We start from the raw sequence: 18291 nt of genomic DNA, 5'->3' as shown, positions 1-18291 counted from the left end.
AGGAAAGAAGGAAACGATTTATTAACGGGCAGACGGGCTGAAGCTGGGAGGATGTTGCATTTGGGTAAGAATTCTAGAAAGGTCCAGGGAACAGAAAGGGCATCTTCAAGGGTTCTTCATCTCTGAGTCCCACCTCATGGTCAGAAGAGCGAGACACTACAAAGTTCTGCTCCAGAGGAAGAAACTGCACCTCCAGGAGGCCCCAACCTCCTCACCGCACAGTCACCTCCATGGCATTACTCCCCTTCTTCTTGCAAGTCAGTTTTCTGTTCCCACCCCCCTCGGGGCCCTGGATAACCTTGACAGCCACACTGCCCTCCTTGAACCTCACTGAGAACCTGGAGGGAGAAGAGACAGAGAAACCCAGGCTAGTACCTCCGTCCTCGGCGCCTGCCTCCTCTTCCTGGAGCAAAAACACACTATACCCCCACCCATCTGATGACTCAAAACCTGAGAGAACTTGGTGCATTGAGTCTAGCCGTGGGGAGGGGGGGTGCGGGTGGGGGGGGGGAGGAAACCCGGATAACACTGAGACAAATCCTGGGCCCTGCCCTGGCTCTGTCTGCCTCGCTTTCTGAGTGCACGAATTTCCCGGTCACAATGACCAGTATTCTGGTCGCCTGTCCCCAGCTGCCCCTCATCTCCAGCCCATGGCCTTACTTCTCAGTCACAGTGACAGAAAGCTGCCTCTGTGTGGCATCCAACACTGCTTGGTACATTTTTGTCAGCAGTTCAACCACATGGTCGCTCACTAGCAGGATGTCCCCCTTGGAGACTGCCGATGACATCTTAGGAAAAGGGGGGGAAATTAATAGAGATTAATGCTGCCCAGAAGCCTGAGGGACGTCAAAGACCCATAGTGAGAAATTTAGTTCTAGCATATCCAGCCCACCTCAGCCCCAGGACGCCCACTCCACAGAGACCCCACCTAGGCGGCTCAAATACCTCACTCAGATGCAAGCTAAAGAGCCCGTCCTGGAGGCTGGTGACTGACACCCCAGACACATCCTGCAGTCCTATGACAATCTGGGCCTGGGACTTCTTCGCATCTGTGAGAATCACGTGCCCCTTGGTCAGGAGGAGAATCCGTGCTGATGTCTAGAGAGGAGATGGGAGAGTGATGACAGGCACTGTCACCCAGTCCCACCACTGGGCAAAGCTTCTACAGGTGGGCCTCTGTGGGCTGCAGTAGTTCTTCACCTTGCCATTTCCACGGTTGACCTTCTTCACGGTGTCTGCCACCAGGACAGGCCCCTCCTCCCTGCCCTTCAGTCTCTGCAGCTTGGGGTTCCCTTGCAGCCCGATGTAATCACCACGGAACGGGATAGGCACACTGAGGACAGGTGAGAGGTGCACCATGTAAACAAACCCTTCCTGAGGGCCCTGCTCTTGTACCACATCTTATTTTAGAGATCCAGAGATGTGGTCCAGAATCCATCAGAGGAGAACTACAGTGCGGCGAGCACGCATGCGCGCCATCAAGGAGGGCACAGCTCGGATTCTCCAGTCTTCCCAGGCAACTTTGCTGTGAGTTCAAGCTTAAGAGGTACCACGTGACAAAAATGGCTACAGCATTTGGAGGCCCTCACCTCTGGGGGTAGGAAGCCTTCTTGCCCTTAAGCAGTTCACTGGCACAGAGCTTTTCCCGCAGTATCTGCACCTGCTTCGGGGACAGCTGGTCTCGGAACTTCTTGCACTGTGAGGAGAGAAATCTCAGATTGTGGAGGCGATCTTCAGGGAAAGAGCGAGGAAAGGAGGCAGGAGGACAGGAGGGGAGGAGAGAGCTGGAGGGAAAATGACAAGGACACAGGAAAGGGCCTGGAGGAGTAGTGTGGGACACGGAGGGAAGTGAGGTATTGAGGGGAGAGTAGACACCAGTGAATACAAGCGCCGTGAGAGCACATTGCCAGCACACAGGACCAGGCTTAGCCTAAGTGGTCATCCCACAGTATTTTCTGAATGAAGAATGGATGGCATTATAGCGTGACCGTGAACTTAGTCACGAATGTTATGTGGTTCCCACTTGCAGAAGTTTCCTACAGTGGTGAGCTTCATTGAAACAGAAAGTAGATTATAGGTTATGGAGAAAGAGGTCAGGACCAAGGAACAAAGAGCAGAGTGGGTGGTGGAGTGACCTTGCACCAACCTGGATATTCTTGTTGCCAAAGTTCCAACACTTAGAAATGGAACGTAATTTATGTATATTTTACCACACTAACGAAAAAATGAATCGGGAGGAAAAATAAGAGGGGGGGGGCACAAGAGAGACGGGAGGGGCCTCGAAAACTCCACCTTCCACTGGTAGAAGAGGCGCTGCAGCTCCTGATTGGCTGTGTTGAAGCACCTGTAAGGAGCGGCTGGCCATGTGTTGTCCAACACTTTGGTGGATGGCAAATTCTTCTTCAGATTCAAGAGGAATTTCTGTGTCTGGGTTGAAGGCAGAGTGTTAGGAATGGAAACCTGAGAAGATCCGCCCCGGCAGGCCTGGGGCCCTGCAGCTCAAAAGGACAGTGCCCTGGTGAGAGGGGGAAGCAGAGCTAAGGAGGCGGGACAGACTTGCCTCCTGGGTCTCTGTGGGTGTGCACTGTGCTCCGGGGATGGGAGTTAGGAGTGTGGGAGGCAGTGGGATAGGAGGGCTGACCATAGGGAGTGAGGTGGGCACTCCCAACCCAAAGCTAGTCTCTATATACTGTCCCCTGGCTTTCTCTCCTCTCTTACAGTGACCTACAGTTGGGCTGGTGTGTGTGTTGGTTATTGGATAGACAAATCTGTGGTGCCTGATACCCTCAAAGTCATTCAGAGCCCTCCACTTGGAACCCAGGGTCATGTACCAGAAGCCCCTGGACTCCCACTATTCCAGCCAGCAAGGTTCCTTGGCACAGCCCCCATCTCTTCTTTGCACCCTCAAGGTTAATGGCACTCCACCTGCTCCTGGCTGATCTGATCGCTCAGCTCTGACCACAGGGATTCCTGAAGCCTCCCCAGATGCCCCAGTATCTTCCACATTATCCTCCCAGCCAGTGAGAAGCTGCTGGGTGCTTGCTTTCTCTAGATCGTCAGTGTCTAAGCTGACGATCCTAGAGTCATGGGCTGTCCACGGCATGCCCCACCACACCTGGCCCGAGTCTTCGCTTTTTAACCTAACTGGGGGAAGTGGAGGGCCTGCAGACCAGCGTTGTTAGACGCCTTAGAGCTGAGCACAGATAGTGTGGCACCTTGTCAGTGTCCAGAAGAGGCACCATGGCTAAGGCCCACGGCCAAGTGCCAGCAGCACTGACAGAGTCTGTGACCGGAATTCTTGGAGTGTGATTTATTGAACCACACGGCTCCTGGGTTGACATTCAGCGGAATTCTTGGAGTGTGATTTATTGAACCACACGGCTCCTGGGTTGACATTCAGCAGGTGAAAGGAATGTTGAAAGAAGGGAGATAAGAGCAAAACCAGATAGCAGGCCTCAGGTGTCTAGTGGGGTGGGACAGGACACGGTGGAGCCAGCCCAACAGGCCAGGGTAGCATGGGGCCAGGGGCAGAGGGTACCACAAGGCCTCAGCTTCAGAGCTCCCACTCGTCCCTAGCCACACAGCCCAGGCTTTAGGATGACACACAGGAGTTCCAAAGGAGGGCACTTCATGATCAACTGAGCATTCCTGGTGAGGGTCCTAAGAACTAACAAATCCAGTCACTTGAGGTCAGCTACCCCTTCCTGCAGTCCTCACCCTGGGGCTAATGCCACCATGTCCCCTCCTGTCTGGCCTTTCCCAATGCTTCACTGGGGTCCTGTCTCCCTGTGGCTTTCCCAATATCCTCTCAGAAGTGCCGCCACTCTCTGGCAGACATCCTGCCGGAAGCCACCCACAGCTGGAGGCCTCCTTCTGTCAGTTCCTTCCAGAGATGCCCTCCTCACTTGCCTGGGGCTTCAGAGGAGACAGGAGGAAGATATGACTCCTTCCACCTCAAAATGGCTAGGCTAGTTAATCTTGCCTGTCCTCAGTCCACTTCTTAAGAAGGCTAGACCCGGCCGGTCTCTCGCCAAGTCTGTGACTAAGGCTCAGGTGTACTCCTCAACACAGGACGCAGACAGCATCTCCCTGAGCTAAGCGATGTCTGATGTGACTCCAGCCACAGACAACAGAGTTTGCTCCCATGGAGTGAAGAAGCTCCAAGGAAAGCTCAAAACCACCCCACTCCCCCAAGACGGCCCCAACTCCTCTGCCCTCCCCCACCCTCCCTCCTCAAAGATGACCCCAACTCCTCTGCCCCACCCCACCCCCTCCTCCCCCAAGATGGCCCCAACTCCTCTGCCCCACCCCACCCCCTCCTCCCCCAAGATGGCCCCAACTCCTCTGCCCCACCCCAACCCCCTCTTCCCCCAAGATGGCCCCAACTCCTCTGCCCCACCCCACCCCCTCTTCCCCCAAGATGGTCCCAACTCCTCTGCCCCACCCCACCCCCTCCTCCCCCAAGATGGCCCCAACTCCTCTGCCCCACCCCCACCTTAACCCCACTTACCATGCTCTGGTAGATAAAATTTGCCAAGGTGAGGGCAGCACCTGACCGGAAGTATTTTCGATAGTTCTTGCGGGCCTAGCGGGGATGTGTGAGGAAGAAGTCAGCATGAAGACAGCCTAGGAGAGGTTCTGCTATTTTGTTTTCAACCAAAGTACAGAGTCAGAAAAACAAACAAACAAACAAACAAACAAACAAATAACAAAGGGCTGAGATTATAACTGGGAAACGATATGAAGCCGCCCACAGCTAAGGGCAGAAGCACCCCCAGACCTACAGGCTGGTCTCCTGGATGTGCACCCCTAGCCAGAGCAGGGGGGATGGTCCCAGTGTCCCAGAGTGGCCCTGGGAGGCCTTTTCTCGTGGCATGGCACGGGGGCTAACCCGGCCAAAGCCTTGTGTGGGCAAGGATCCTGCTGCCTTCCCTTACCCTCCAGCCTCTCACGAAAGCCTGGATCAGCAGCACTGACGACCGTATCTTCCCATAGTGCTTCTTTTGCTGTAGGGAGCACACATGGGCACGGTTAGGGAAAGCCACTCGTGTGCCCAGCAACAGGGGTGGTGGCTGACGTGGTGCTTAGGAAGTGGGAGCACCTTGTTGCCCCGAAACCAAGCTGAGATGAGGATCTGGCTCTTCCGCATCTGCTGGTAGTGGGTCCGACAGCGCCAGCCGCGGTAGACCTTCTGTATGAGGGTGGCCAGCTGCTGAAGCCTCAGGCGCCTTTGTTCTTCCAGGTAGAAAAGCTGGGGGGACAGGGGGAGAGGGGCTTGTTCTCGCTTGCACTACATTGAATGCACCCCACTACAGGCTTCCCAGCGAACACCTTCCATGGTCAGTGTCTACTCTAGCAGGCTTACAGTGAGCCCCTAACTTAGGGTGGACAATGTCCAGCACTCAGTTCCCAGGGTGGCGCCCTTCCTCAGGCACCATCCAGTCCTTTATTGAATGCTGCCTTCCTCTTTCTCAGGTGAGCTTATTGAAGCTCCACATTCCACCCCCACCACATGCAGCAACACACGTCGTGACTCACGGTTTTGGGGCTTCTGATGAAGATCTTTGTCTTCCCATAGGCCAGCTCCTCTGATGACAAAGTCAGAGACCCAAGGACCTTCTCCACACCTTCCCTACAGAGGCAGATGGGGAGAGCTGCAGAAGGGTGTGTCAGGGCAGAGTCCTCTCCACATCCCCCTTATCCCTCTGCAGCCCTGTTGAAGAGAAACGTCATTTCCCCCAAGAACCCATCCATCTGCTTCAGCAGATTTGTTCAGTCCCTTCTCCCTGCTGGGTCTTACCGATCATCCCCATTCCAGCGAGGCCAGGTGCTCCGGCTCAGCAATCGGTACCTTTCCAGGAAAGGCTTATAGCCCTGGCGGAAGGCATAGCCAGCCCTGCGCACCCGAACATTCTCCAGCAGCCCCAGGTATCGAGCCTGGACCGTAACCATCTCTGAGGTGAACCTGCCTTTCTGCTGCTGGTCATTGGGCTTTATGCACCTGGTCAGGAAGTCGGGGAACACAGGAGGCTCAGGAGTGGACACCTTGCCAGTGGAACGGCTCTGATCTCCACATGCCTACTTCCCACAACTCCCAGAGGTGGACATCTCAACAGAAGTGAAAGGAGACCCTCTAGCCTTCCAGTCTCACTCTCCTCTGATGCCACTCTGTCAGCCACTGGATGCTCAACTCCTCATCTGGTCCTGTTTTCCCGGAGGACAGAGCCTCTAAAAACCCTGTTCCAAAGACTCCCCAACATGGACATGCTCCACCGTGCACCGCCCCCAGTCCACATGGAGGACGGACGTTCACGGTGTGTCCAACTTTTCACCTGATGTAGTTGGGGTTCTTAGAATACAGGTTCTTCATGAGTACGGCGACCGAATTCTTAAACTGGGTCCCGGCAGTCGGGGGTCGTTTGAGAGACGCTTCCTTGGGGTTCCCCTCTGGGAACAAGGACCTCAGGAGGGGATGCTGGGCCTTCCACATTGTCTGGGATAGGTCTCGGAAGAGTAGGTCATTATTCTTGTCGATGAAGCCGGTCACGTTGTAGGTCACCTGCAGAGGAGCGGATGTGGGTTCAGACCCCCACGGCTACCTTCTGGCACTCAGACCCACCAGTTTCACTGAGAAGTATCTCAGGTCTCATTTCCATACCGGCCACTGCCCGTGGCTCCCACGAAGCCCCACCACATCACCTTGCCCGCGTAGTGGCTGATGCGGAAGCAGCTGAGGCCCATGGTGCGGTCGTACTGGCGCTGGGCATTCTGGGAGACTTTACTCTCGTAGTGACTGTGCTTAGAGAAGAGCTGGTTCAGCTTCGCTAAGAAGGTGGAGTCACTAACCACCCCGGGTCTCAGGCACTCCTCGTCCAGCATGGCCAGGATACCTCGCTGACTCTAGGCCAAGGGAACAGAGTCCATGTAACCTTGACCTGGTCCTTCACAATGTTTCCTCAACCCACTCGAATCCCTTTCCCTCTTGAAAGGAGAGAGAGGGAGGGAGGAAAACTGGGGGGTGGGGTGGGGTGGGGATTCTCAGGCAGTCTGGATAGGGCGGTCCCCAGGGTGAGAGAACAGCGCTCACATGTTCAATGAGGTTACAGATGATGCTGTTGTCAAAGTATTCCACCTTTGTCCACGGTATGCCCTGGCCCAGGGAGACATCAGTTACAGAAACAAGTCCCAGGACATCTTTAAAGAGCCCACCAGACCCAGACTCCCTTAGCCTATCCTACAAAGGAACTGTAGAAAGGCCTCTCACTCAGAAAGGTCTTAGCGTCATTCAGTTTACAACTCATCCCTCCCAAGTTGATGGAGGAAGGAAAAAAAAAAGCCATGTCACAGCTTTTTTTATTTGCAGCCATGTTGCCTGAAGCCCTGCTGTGGAGGCCAGTTCTTGAACTCACAGGGTTTGTGAGACACTCGGCCGCTCACACTTGGAAGTGGACTGGCTTAATCAGAGAGCTTTTCTAACACCTAGCCATGGGACACAGGGGTTTACACTGAGTCAGAGAAAGGGTGTGAGGCTTGGGAGCTGCAGGGCACCGCTGATGAGCAAATCTGGATGCTGCTGCTCTGACGACGGACCCAGCGCCGGGGAAGGCAACAGAGTCTGACATGTTAGATAGAGACGGGGGTTGTGGAGGGTGCCAAGCCCAGGGGAAATGTCCCTTCTCAATCTGTCTCTGTCTGTCACCGGCCAAGCATAGCTGTCACTTTGCTCTTGTCAGGACACAAACACCCTTCTGTCCATCTGTCCCCGGTCTGGGCTAGCCTGGAGTGCAAGGCTGGGGACAGGGCAGGTTGGGGTAACTCAGTACTGCTGAATGCTCAGCTGTGAGAGGGAGACATTTTGTCCTTGTGTTCCCATCTGGGGACAATTAGAGGGAAATTGTGATCCAGGAGAAAGGCATGCATCTGGAAGTCCTTAGCAGGGCGAGAAGGGCCCCCGCGCTCACTTCTCTCTTGTATTCCTCCTGTTCTTCCTTCAGGGTCAGTTCTATGAACACCTGCTGTAGCTTCTCATTGCAGTAGTTGATCACGAACTGCTCAAAGCTGTTATCCTGCATGTAAGGAGGGGGGCTCACTTCAGGTCCTCCTCCCCCACCCACCCACCGTGAGCCTGTCCCCCTAGACGGGGACGCAGGACACTGAGGTTGTCTGGTGCTTTCTCACCTCCAATATCTCAAAGCCGTAGATATCCAGGACCCCCATAACCTTCCTCTTCTCCCCAGTGCCCACCTGAAGGAGAGGGAGGGGCAAGTATGAGGAATGGCTCACTGTGTGAACCAGTTAGTTAGCTGGGATTAGAGTGGGAACAAACAGAATTATAGTATGCTCGACCAAGCTGGAGGGGAGCTTCGGTGTCTCCCTTCTTCACCCTGCGCTCACTGCAGGGCAAGCCAAGGAAAAGAGGGAAGATACAAACAGATTCCACAGTGCTCCCCATAATATGCACGAGGAAGGCATTAAGATGCTCTTAGGACTGTGTTTCTCACACTCCTAATGCAGCGACCCTTTAACACGGTTCCTCGCGCCGTAGTGACCCCCACCCTCACAGTTATGCTCATTGCTACTTCATAAGTGTAATTTTGCTAGTTATGGATTATAATGTAGATGTCTGTGTTTTCCAGTGGTCTTAGGAAACCCCTGTGAATGGGCTGTTGTCTCGACCCACACACAGGTTTTGGCCATCCCTTACATTTTAACATTTTGTAAAAGAAAATCCCATGCCATTTATTACATCATCTGATTAGTTCCAGTGTGGAGAGGAGAAAAAATTCAAACCTTAGAAGAAAAAAAACATTTACACCAGCCAAGATCTAAGTCTCACCTAACCCTGGGGCCTTTCTGCGTGCCTTCTGCACAGACAACACATAAGTGACTGAGCAGCAACAGTTTTACTGTAGCTCAGTAGTGAAGCCACGCTTAGCACAAGAGAGACCCTGTTTGTTTCCTCCCACACCAAAGCCATAAATAAATATTCATTTATTAACTGCTGAGCCACCTCACCAGCGCTCTGTTCCTTTTTACGGCGGGATGACACAGCTACAGAGATAGATTACATTTTGTTTATCTAGTTGTAATCTGATGAACATGGGTCACTTCCATTTTTTTACTATTAATAATTTAGTTATGTATTCACTCACTTTGTATCAGTTTGTAGAGTCAGGATCTCACAGAGCCCAGGATGGCCTGGGAATCACTATTCAGCTCAAGTTGGCCAGAGCTTCCTGTTCCCCCAGCACCTTTGTTTGTTTTGTTTTGTGTTGTTTGTTTGTTTGTTTTGTCTATCATGCATAACATTTCTACAAATGTTTGTGTGCAGCATTCTCTTGAATATATGCCAAGGTGCGGACTGCGGAATCATACGGCAACCATGTGCATTCTGTTCTGCAGTAAGCGCTGTGAAGCAGGCAGACATTCACAGGCATTAGTGGCTGTTGCCAAATCAGGAGCCCGAGCCTCAGTCTCTCTGAGAAGGTGAAAGACCAGTGAATAACTGGATCAGACAGAGGGACTCGAACTCCTAGAAGGAGCTGTGCCTGCCTCCCTCTTCATGACTGTCCTACCAGGCATGTCAGAGAGCAGCCAGAGCGAGAAGGTGAAGCGGGCCTTGGGAAAGCTCTCTGATTAAGCCAGTCCACTTCCTTACCTTGATGCTCTCGTTGATGCGATTCACTATCCAGTCAAAGAGGCGGCTGTAAATATTCTTCGCCAGGGCATCCCGAGCATATAGAGCCTGGGGCGGGAGGGAGGGGGGCACAGTCTCATTACTGTGGCGGCCACAGAACGGTCTCAAAGTCAGCTCTTTCAGGAGGGCTCTTACCTGTGTGACATTCAGCACCGTGACCACCTTCTCTTTGCCTGTCTCCATAGTTCTTGAGCACAGAGCTCTCTCTAGTTCCGCAGAGTTCAAGCCCATCATCTCCCCAATCTCCTGAATACCTAGGGGGACAGAGAAGTACAGTGGGCAGGGGGTGGGGGGGGGGCGAGGCTCATCTCAGTGGAGGAAGGGTTGACCATCAAAGCTGGGGAAGTCACTGCAGTTGACCCAGGAGGAGTTGGGCAAACTGCAGATCAGATTTCCCCCATGTCTCAGCAGATTCAGCTAAGGTTCTGAACGTCTCAGGCCTAGTTTGTTTTCTGAAGCTCATTCTGAAGTGCTTCAGTAGAGTGATCAGCGAGCCTCATTGGAGGAGGCCGCAGGAGTCGGCTACGGGCCAGGCTGGTCATGTTGGACATGGTTCACAAACTGGACTGAGGGTAGGAGACTCATGGTGGGCTCCGGGAAGATAGCACCAACCTTTCCCATCACAGATGCCACTGGCTGGGATCCCATTGGCCTGGAACTCATCTGTCAGCTTCACGTTCCCCAGCTTCAGCACCAGGGCTGTCACCTCCAGCACCTGTCTAATTTCCTCCTCTGAGAAGCCAATCACTGACATTGCATCCTTGGAAAAAGAGCGAAAGTCAAGCTGAGCTAGTGGGGCTGTGGCCCAAGGCCTCCACTCACAAGTCCTAGGCTCAGAGGATGGCCTGAGGGCCCTAGCCTGTCCACGCTGGACACTCACCTGCACAGCCCTGAAGTTGGAGGCGTCGTCCATACCGTTCACCTTGGACACCTCCCCATTCAGGTAGCCGTATACACTCGTGTCCTCCTCAAGCTTTAGGGCCTCTGGGCGCACAGAGAGAGGGTAGGGCCAAATGTTAGCACCTGCTCTCTAGAATGCATCAGCCTGGCACCTCACGACCCTTGCCCCCAGTCATGACTTAGGTTCATCCCTTGCCTTCTTTGGTTGGGGATAACATACTCCTACAATGATAAACGAATTTTTAAAGTGTTTTTTTTTTTTTTTTTTTTTTTTTTAGGGTTCAGTGTTCGTATCTGTTAGAGAATTCCACGAGAGTCTTGCTGGTTTTTATCTCCATCCTCAGGGTTCTTTCTAAACAATGAAAACAACTGAACAAATCCTCTCTCCTGCTCTGGCAAGAAGCTGAGGGAAGAAAAAAACCATACATGTGTGCCCCCAGCTTCACCGTCCCCTGATGTGTCAACATAGCAGTCTGCTCCCCAACCCTAACGCTGCCCCCACCCACCCACCCAGAAGGTTTTCGCCAATGCTGGCTGCTGAGCTAAATGGCTTTCTCGTGTTCCCCTGTGATAAGTGAGAATCTCCCAGCTCGCGTCAGAAGAGCTAGGTTTTTATTTTTTTTCTTCCTTTCTTCCCCCAAAATGAATGATTTGTGTGTTGGAATTGCTTCTCACTGACATGTTACCTGGCTGGAAGACAGGGTTTTTATTTTCACTTTCATAAATGAACCAAGGAACTGTCCCAAGCTGTTTACTAAGACAGGAAGGCTTGGACTGATCATAGACCAGAGGTATGTATGTCAATTATATTTTGTGCAAATGATCAGAGAATCTGAGTAGTGAACCTCAAATGATTTCAGTGGCAGCTCCCTCTAGCACACAGATTCTGAAGTCAGCACTTACTAAGGAAGGGAAAGCTGGAGAGAGAATGAATCAGAAAGCTCAGGTCTAATGAAACCAGGGAGATTCACCCAGACGCAACTTAAAACTAACAGGCATGGACCCAGCCAGAATAAAAGCATGGTGCTTGTGAGTCAGACAAATTGGACAGCATTAAGGCCATTAAGCCAAGAAGGGGAGACTAAGACCTATGCAGCAGTCTGCTGAAGCACAAAGATTTCAAGGAGTGGGAGGAAAAAAGTTACGCAAAAGTCAAGCACAGAATAACAAGGAATCTAAGACAGTTCCTGCCGGGCAGTGGTGGTGCACGCCTTTAATCCCAGCACTTGGGAGGCAGAGGCAGGAGGATTTCTGAGTTTGAGGCCAGTCTGGTCTACAGAGTGAGTTCCAGGACAGCCAGGGCTACACAGAGAAACCCTGTGTTGAAAAAAGAAAAAAAGTGTGTGTGTGTGTTTGTGTGTGTGTGTGTGTGTGTGTGTGTGTGTGTGTTTGTGTGTGTATGGGGGGGGAGCACTCCTTAGGGGCTGGAAATCTACACAGTTAATTCCCCCAACTAGAGGGGAGAGTTTTGAGAGGAGAGCCAAGTGCCCCCACACCCTCAGTGTGTCCACCCAGAGCCACCTCTGGCCAGTCTAGTTTTCAGGCTGCTGAGAACTCTTTCACAGAACAGTCAAGGAGATCCATGCTATCCACTCCCATGGCTATCAGCACAGGCTTAGTGGCCCCAACCATAATGCACAGAAGCATGTCTGCTCGCTCGCCTGCCAGCCCTACAGCACTGGGTGGGTTCTTTGATTGTACACTGCTGTCACTCAGTCCTAACGCAATGCATAATCAGGAGATGGTGGATGGATGGATGGGTGGATAGAAGCTCTATAGAGCTGTCTGAGAAAAGAAAACCGGAATACTACCAGGCCGTGGTGACACGTGCCTTTAATCCCAGTACTAGGGAAGCAAAGGCAGGCAGATCTCTGTGAGTTCAAGGCTAGCCTGGTCTGCAGAGCTAGTTCCAGGACATCCAGGGATACACAACAAACAAAACAACAAACAAAAGAAGAATAAAAAAAGAAAACCAGGGAAGACCCTAGGTGAGGTAGGCGTATAAGCCCAGGCACTGTCGCTGAAGATCTTAGAAGTTCTCAAACGCTCACCTAACCTGCCCGCTTTTCTGTAACTGTCAACAGAACCCCTTCAGGTGAAGGAGGAAGGAAGGTAGCTGGGAATGAATGTCCCAGGCCTGATATTAGCTTGGAGAGAAAGGAAGCAGACAGGGCATAGGGCCAAGGGCAGCAAGGACACAAGGAAGGCGATCTCTGACCCTGAACCAGCAAAGAAGAGAGCAGAGCCACTAGGGGACTAGTTCTCACCCCTGAGCCATAAGGCTCTGGGTGGGAAATGTAGGGAGTAGACATGGTGAGGTGGCTTGAGAGACGGGAGAAAGAGGGTCTCTGGTGATAAGGGCAGGGATGGGGGGGGTGCCCGGGAAGATCACATACTCAGCAGCTGTGCGTCTGCTCCAGCCAGCAGCTGATAGAAGATATGGAAATTCCTCTCCCCTTTGAGTTGTTTCACCACTCGGGACTTCTCAAGCAGATCTGGGAGGGAGTTAGGATGCATCCATCTGAAAGCCCAGGAGACTCTCAGCAGATCCCTCCCATTCCCCAGAGTTCCTAAGAGCTGGGGAGTTTCCTGAAACCCAACAATCCCCTTGCCTGCAGAAGCAGATGGGCATAAAGGGACAGAGGTGGGGAGTGTTGGTGAGGCTTATGGGAGGGGGACACATACAGTTGGTGATGACACCGCCCAGGGGGGACCCTTTGAAGTCAAACTCGATGTCCATGTACTTTCCCTGCATGGAGAGACGGAGAAAGCCTTGGCTGTCTTTCTCCCCCCACATGCGCACACACCTGTGGGAGGGCTTTGTTCTGCCCTCCTTACTTTCAGTCCCACCTCTGCATTCCTCCTGCCCACCCCACCCCAACCCCACCCCCGCCCCATACTCCTCCCGGGCAGATGTGGTCACTCACAAATCGAGAGGAGTTGTTATTGCGGATGGTCTTGGCATTGCCAAATGCTGTGGAAGCAAAGAAAAAGTGAGGGGCCGAAGCTCCCAAGAGTTGGAGCCCAGAGGAGGAAAGACCCGAGGGCACAGCTTCTTCCGGTCTGCTGACCAATGGTAGCTTTTATGCTGAAGGGAACCGGTGATTTTGGAAGAGGGTCTACTAAAGCTAAGGGACTCTGGGGATGAAGAGAGTAGAGAGTAGCGGCTCACCTTCCAGCACTGGGTTTGACTGAAGCAGCTGCTCCTTCACAGAGTTCACCTGCTCTCCTTTCCCACAGACAGCAGCCACGTAGGACATCACTAGCTTACTCGCCTCTGTGTAGGAGAAGCTCTGAGTGAGTCAGGACACTCCCACTCCCCCTCCCACCGTTAACTATCAGAGTCCTTGACCAGGACACAACCGCTTCTACCTCTTTAACTATCATAGAGTCCCCAGCCAGGGCATGCTCACTCCCATCCCATTTAGCTCTGACACCACATCACTAACAGTAAGAAAAACAGGAGGGACTGGGCTGGAGTGGTTAAGAACACTTGCTACTCTGTGTGTGTGCACGTGAATGTATGTGTGTGCGTGTGCACTTGGTTTTTGGACACATTGTCTCTGGATAGCCCTGGCTGTCCTGGGACTTGCTCTGTAGACCAGCCTGGCCTCAAACTCAGAGATCCACCTGCTGCTGCCTTCTGAGTGCTGGGACTAAAGGCATGCACAAATACTGTCGTGTGTTACTTGATGCTCTTGTAGAAGACCTAGGTTCAGTTCCCAGCACCCACATTGGGTGACTCAAAACCACCTGCAACTCCAGTTCCAGAGAATCTGATAGCCTCTTTTGCCTTCTGCAGGCACCCGCATGTCTGTGGTGCAAATATATACACACACTCAGGCATATACATATAGACAGAAAAATGTAAAAAACCCTAAAAAAGAAAATAAGAAAACCCAGAGAGGAAGTAATGGGGACAGAGGACAGGGACAGGCCTGGCTTGGAGAGATAAGGAGGTGACTCCAGACACCATCTCTGGTCTCTCCCAAGCCTTGAGCCTCCTCACCAGTCTTGCCAGCTCCACTCTCGCCTGTGATGAGGATACACTGGTCCCGGTCCCGATCCTTCAGTGACTGGTAGGCCACATTTGCCAAAGCATAGCTTGTGGGAAGGAAGTGGTCAGTGGTCAATGGGAGGCCAGCCCAAGGGCAGCATCTTCCAATCCTTAGCGCTGGGTTCATCCACCCTCCCCATGTGGTCCAGATCAGACAAGAACTGAGTCTAGGAAGGATTCTCAGGGGAAGAGGGATGCTGGAGGACCTCCTTTGGGGAAAGACCGGGGAGGGGGAGAGGACGATGCTTCACGGACACTTGTCAGCCCTCCTCTGGTTCCCTTTACTCACATGTGAGGCTTCAGCTCATAGAAAGTATAGTCCCGGTATTTGGCAATGAACTCTGGTCCATAGATGGGAAGCTGCTGGTAGGGGTTCATCGAGATCACCACATTCCCAATGTACGTCTGGGGTCAGGAGGAGGGTGAGACAAATGAGCCTGGCAGGAGGAATACTGGAAGCCCCTGGGTACCCCCACAGCCTGGCTCCCATGGCAAGCTCACATAAATCTCGTTGTTTTCATAACGGAGTTGGAGGTTCTTGATCAGAGACTCCTCATCTAGGGGCTCCAGGAGGATGAGGTCTTCCACCCCCACGGGACCTTCCAGGAGAGGCATGCCAAGAGGCTAGAGGATCCTAGGAGTGAACACCGTAAATTGCTGCTGATGGCTCAGCTTAAGAGTTAAGTCATGGTGGGAGGGCAAGGAGGCATAAGGGCCTATAAGAGAGCCCTCTTCTTCCTCTCCACAGGAGACCCCTCTGGCTAGAAGGGTCTCTGGACCGACCTGGCCAGCCAGGGAGGTGGAGTAATCCGGGGTAGAGGGTGAGATGGGCATCAGATAGGACTACCTCTGTCTGCCCACCTGGGGGAAGGGGAGCAGAATTGTGCTTAAAGGAGAAGGCTGGAAGAAGGGTGAGCCAAGCTTTGTTCTGCAGTCAGGTATTCAAGGTGCTCTCCCTCCTCCCTCCTGAGGGGGGCGCTCTCTCTGGCTCCTTGCCCCAGTGCTTGTATGCAACCCCTGTCTCAGTCACCTAATCCCTCTACAATGCCCATCTCCCAGAGGTCTCTCTTTCTTGCCATTACCACAGTGACTTCATTTTTAGATGTTGTTGGATAAAGTGATGAGCTCAGCAATGTAAACAAAAGGTCAGAGCTGCCCGTGGAAAATGGGAGTGGGTAGGCTTTCTCAACTGTCAGGTCTCTCGTTATCTCTCCTGCTTCCGTCTTTAGTAGTAAAATCTTCACAGTTTATACCATACCTATCATCTTCTGGCATGGACTTTGCCCAAAGAGACACACCCCATTTTTTAGTAGCTGGTGGGAGTGGGGAAGGAGAGTGCTCCAGGGAGGACTCTGGGGGTTGGGGGGGGGGCGGGGAGAGCTGGGCTGGGCCACATGCTGCAAGCATGTAGCAGGTGTTCCTGCAGGAAATAAAAAGCTCTCCTCAAGCAGACTGAGTGGGCGGGGCAGCAGAAGTAGTACAATGGTCAGTGCCACTCCCTAGAAGGAGTACAACGCATTCCCTCACTCTCTGGCTTCTCTGAACCTAGGGGAAGAACGAGAACAGCATACAGGGCAAGGAAGCCATCCAGGCTTCCTTCTCCTTCATTTTGTTTTCCCCAAGCTCCAGTAACTTCTAAATACCTAGGGCACCACATGAATACTGATGATAGCCGTCTCTAGAAAACACGCAGTGTTCATCACAGGACAGACAGAGCTCTAAACACTGTAACTTGACAGTTAAAATAGCCCACGAAGTGGATACTACTATTAGCCCATATTTCTCAGATTAAAGGCAAGTAGCCATTCGAGGTGGCTTATGCCTGTAATCACAAGATCCAGGAGGCCAAGGCAGGAGGATTGCCATAAGTTTGAGATCAACCTGGGCTGCACAATGAACCACAGACCAGCCTGAAGTACAAAGTAAGATCCAGTCTTTGTCTGCCTCTGTCTCTCCCACCTGCATGTGCGTGTACACACACATCACATGCATGCACACTCGAGAGTACACACACACACACACACACACACACACACACAGAGTCTTTGAAGCAACCTGGCAGGGAAGGGTGTGAAGCAAAGGTAGGGTATAAGAACACAGCTTTGAGTTTGAATTGAGAGGAGTAAAAATATGATTATCTGAAGGTGAGAAAGGGAAAAAAGAAACAGATCCCAGAAGGACAGAGAAGCACCCCAAGGTGACAGGGCAGGGCAGGACTTACCCAACAGTAGAAACAAGGGCGTACTTCGGTGCCCCTTGGAGAATGGAGGTGGGGAGCAAGTCTCAGTCTGATGGGAAGGGTATAAGCCACAGATTCCAAGGATGGAGCAGCGGCTTAGTTAACAGGAGCTGTCCATGGTGTCAAAGATGCCAGGCGTCCTCAGTCTGACCTTCCTCTGTGCTGGCTCCTCTCACCCTGGCTCCCTGTGCCACTCAGGCCAGAAGAGGCCAGAGAGATGGCTGCTCAGCACAAAGTCCAGGGCTGTTCCTGCTGAGGGTGTGGCTCCCTTAACCCTTCACAAGCTCCTGAAGCATAGACTCCCTGCATTTAGGGGAAGCCTATCTGCCTGGCTTTGACTGAGGGCTCCAACAGAGAAGAGTCCATGCCCCACTGTTCCAAGTATTTGGAAATAAGAACACAAGGAATGGAACTTGTATCTAAGGAAAAGATTTTCCAAGAAAGAAATATTGTCATGGGTGGAAGCAGGCTTGTTCAGGTGTAGGGGTGTGTGTGTGTGTGTCTGTATGTACACTCAGATCACCTGGAGGGCTAAGTGACAAAATCCCAAATCCCGTCCACTTGCCTCCCCTCGAATGACACATCATCATACCGACCCACACACTGACTTCAGAGCTGTGACTCCTTACATCTGCCTGGACAACCATTTCACTGCACACCACCCTCCACCCCCACCCCCACCCCGTCCCTGTGAGTTAGGCCACACAGAAGCTCTCTTCAGTGAAGAACAGAAGCAGACACCAAGCTCATGTGACAGCTGTTCTCTACTTCCACAGCCGGCACATCAGGGACAATGAGCGAGACACACTTCCCAATCTTCTTAGAAAGATTGCAGCCTACATTCCGAGGCTTCTAATTTTAATAATGTCTCAGCAGTAAGACACCAAATAAGACCCTGTGATGTTTCCTGGGTTTAGCCTAGCAGAAAATGGTTCTGCCAGTCAGGTAAAAGCTTATAAAACCAAATTTCCCAAACATGCCTTCATCCACCCAGGAAAATCCCTAAACATCATGGCCCTCTGCCTGAGGCATGCACAGGGAAAATTAGATAATTTTATCACTTAACTAACATAGAGACTCAATATTCCAACTCTCAGCCTCTGCTGCTTGGTTCAATGTCCGAGCTCTATGCTCTCACAGAAGCACTCCGCACACGCCTGGTCCATCAGCAGTTCCATTTTCAACCTGCCCTTACATAATTTATTGATTTACTGTGTCTATTTGAAGGGAGAGAGCAAGGAAAGAGAGAAAGCTGAACAGAAGTGATATCAAAATATAATCCCCTATTACAGGGGTGGGGCAGTAATGGCGTCAGAGCCGGGGTGACTGCTAATCCCACAGACCCAGAGTAGGAACCAGGACCACACCCACAGAAACCTCCACAACTGGCACTAGAAC

The 18291-nt window shown here is 52.3% G+C and overlaps 1 protein-coding gene across 1 annotated transcript; it reads right to left on the bottom strand.

The window, feature by feature from the left end:
- Myo1a (myosin IA) lies at nucleotides 1-17111 on the bottom strand. The gene is made up of 28 exons (XM_021174181.2): nucleotides 16876-17111; nucleotides 15156-15288; nucleotides 14944-15059; nucleotides 14607-14701; nucleotides 13770-13874; nucleotides 13525-13571; nucleotides 13283-13346; nucleotides 12994-13092; nucleotides 10578-10681; nucleotides 10310-10457; nucleotides 9833-9951; nucleotides 9659-9745; nucleotides 8179-8244; nucleotides 7962-8066; nucleotides 7088-7150; nucleotides 6700-6900; nucleotides 6333-6559; nucleotides 5801-6001; nucleotides 5539-5632; nucleotides 5102-5251; nucleotides 4938-5006; nucleotides 4511-4585; nucleotides 2293-2427; nucleotides 1590-1696; nucleotides 1201-1333; nucleotides 946-1098; nucleotides 661-788; nucleotides 1-338 (listed from the first exon to the last, which is right to left on the bottom strand). Exons 2-28 carry the CDS (start codon nucleotides 15267-15269, stop codon nucleotides 212-214), a joined length of 3132 nt encoding a protein of 1043 aa, XP_021029840.1. The 5' UTR covers nucleotides 15270-15288; nucleotides 16876-17111; the 3' UTR covers nucleotides 1-211.
- Nucleotides 17112-18291: the final 1180 nt, after the last annotated feature.

The sequence above is a fragment of the Mus caroli genome, unplaced genomic scaffold (genome assembly GCF_978045245.1).
Source record: "Mus caroli unplaced genomic scaffold, Mus_caroli_1 scaffold_9, whole genome shotgun sequence".
Classification (NCBI taxonomy): domain Eukaryota; kingdom Metazoa; phylum Chordata; class Mammalia; order Rodentia; family Muridae; genus Mus; species Mus caroli.
This window is presented reverse-complemented; position numbering and strand designations above follow the sequence as displayed.

Bases quoted from the DNA above. Each gene is read 5' to 3' on its own strand.
- Myo1a (XM_021174181.2), bottom strand. From the start codon at position 15,269: ATGCCTCTCCTGGAAGGTCCCGTGGGGGTGGAAGACCTCATCCTCCTG. The intron at 13,875-14,606 runs GTGAGGAGGCTC...TCTCCTACACAG, and splicing joins GAGTGGAGCTGGCAAGACTG to AGGCGAGTAAGCTAGTGATG. The intron at 13,572-13,769 runs GTGAGCCGCTAC...TTGCTTCCACAG, and splicing joins GTCAAACCCAGTGCTGGAAG to CATTTGGCAATGCCAAGACC.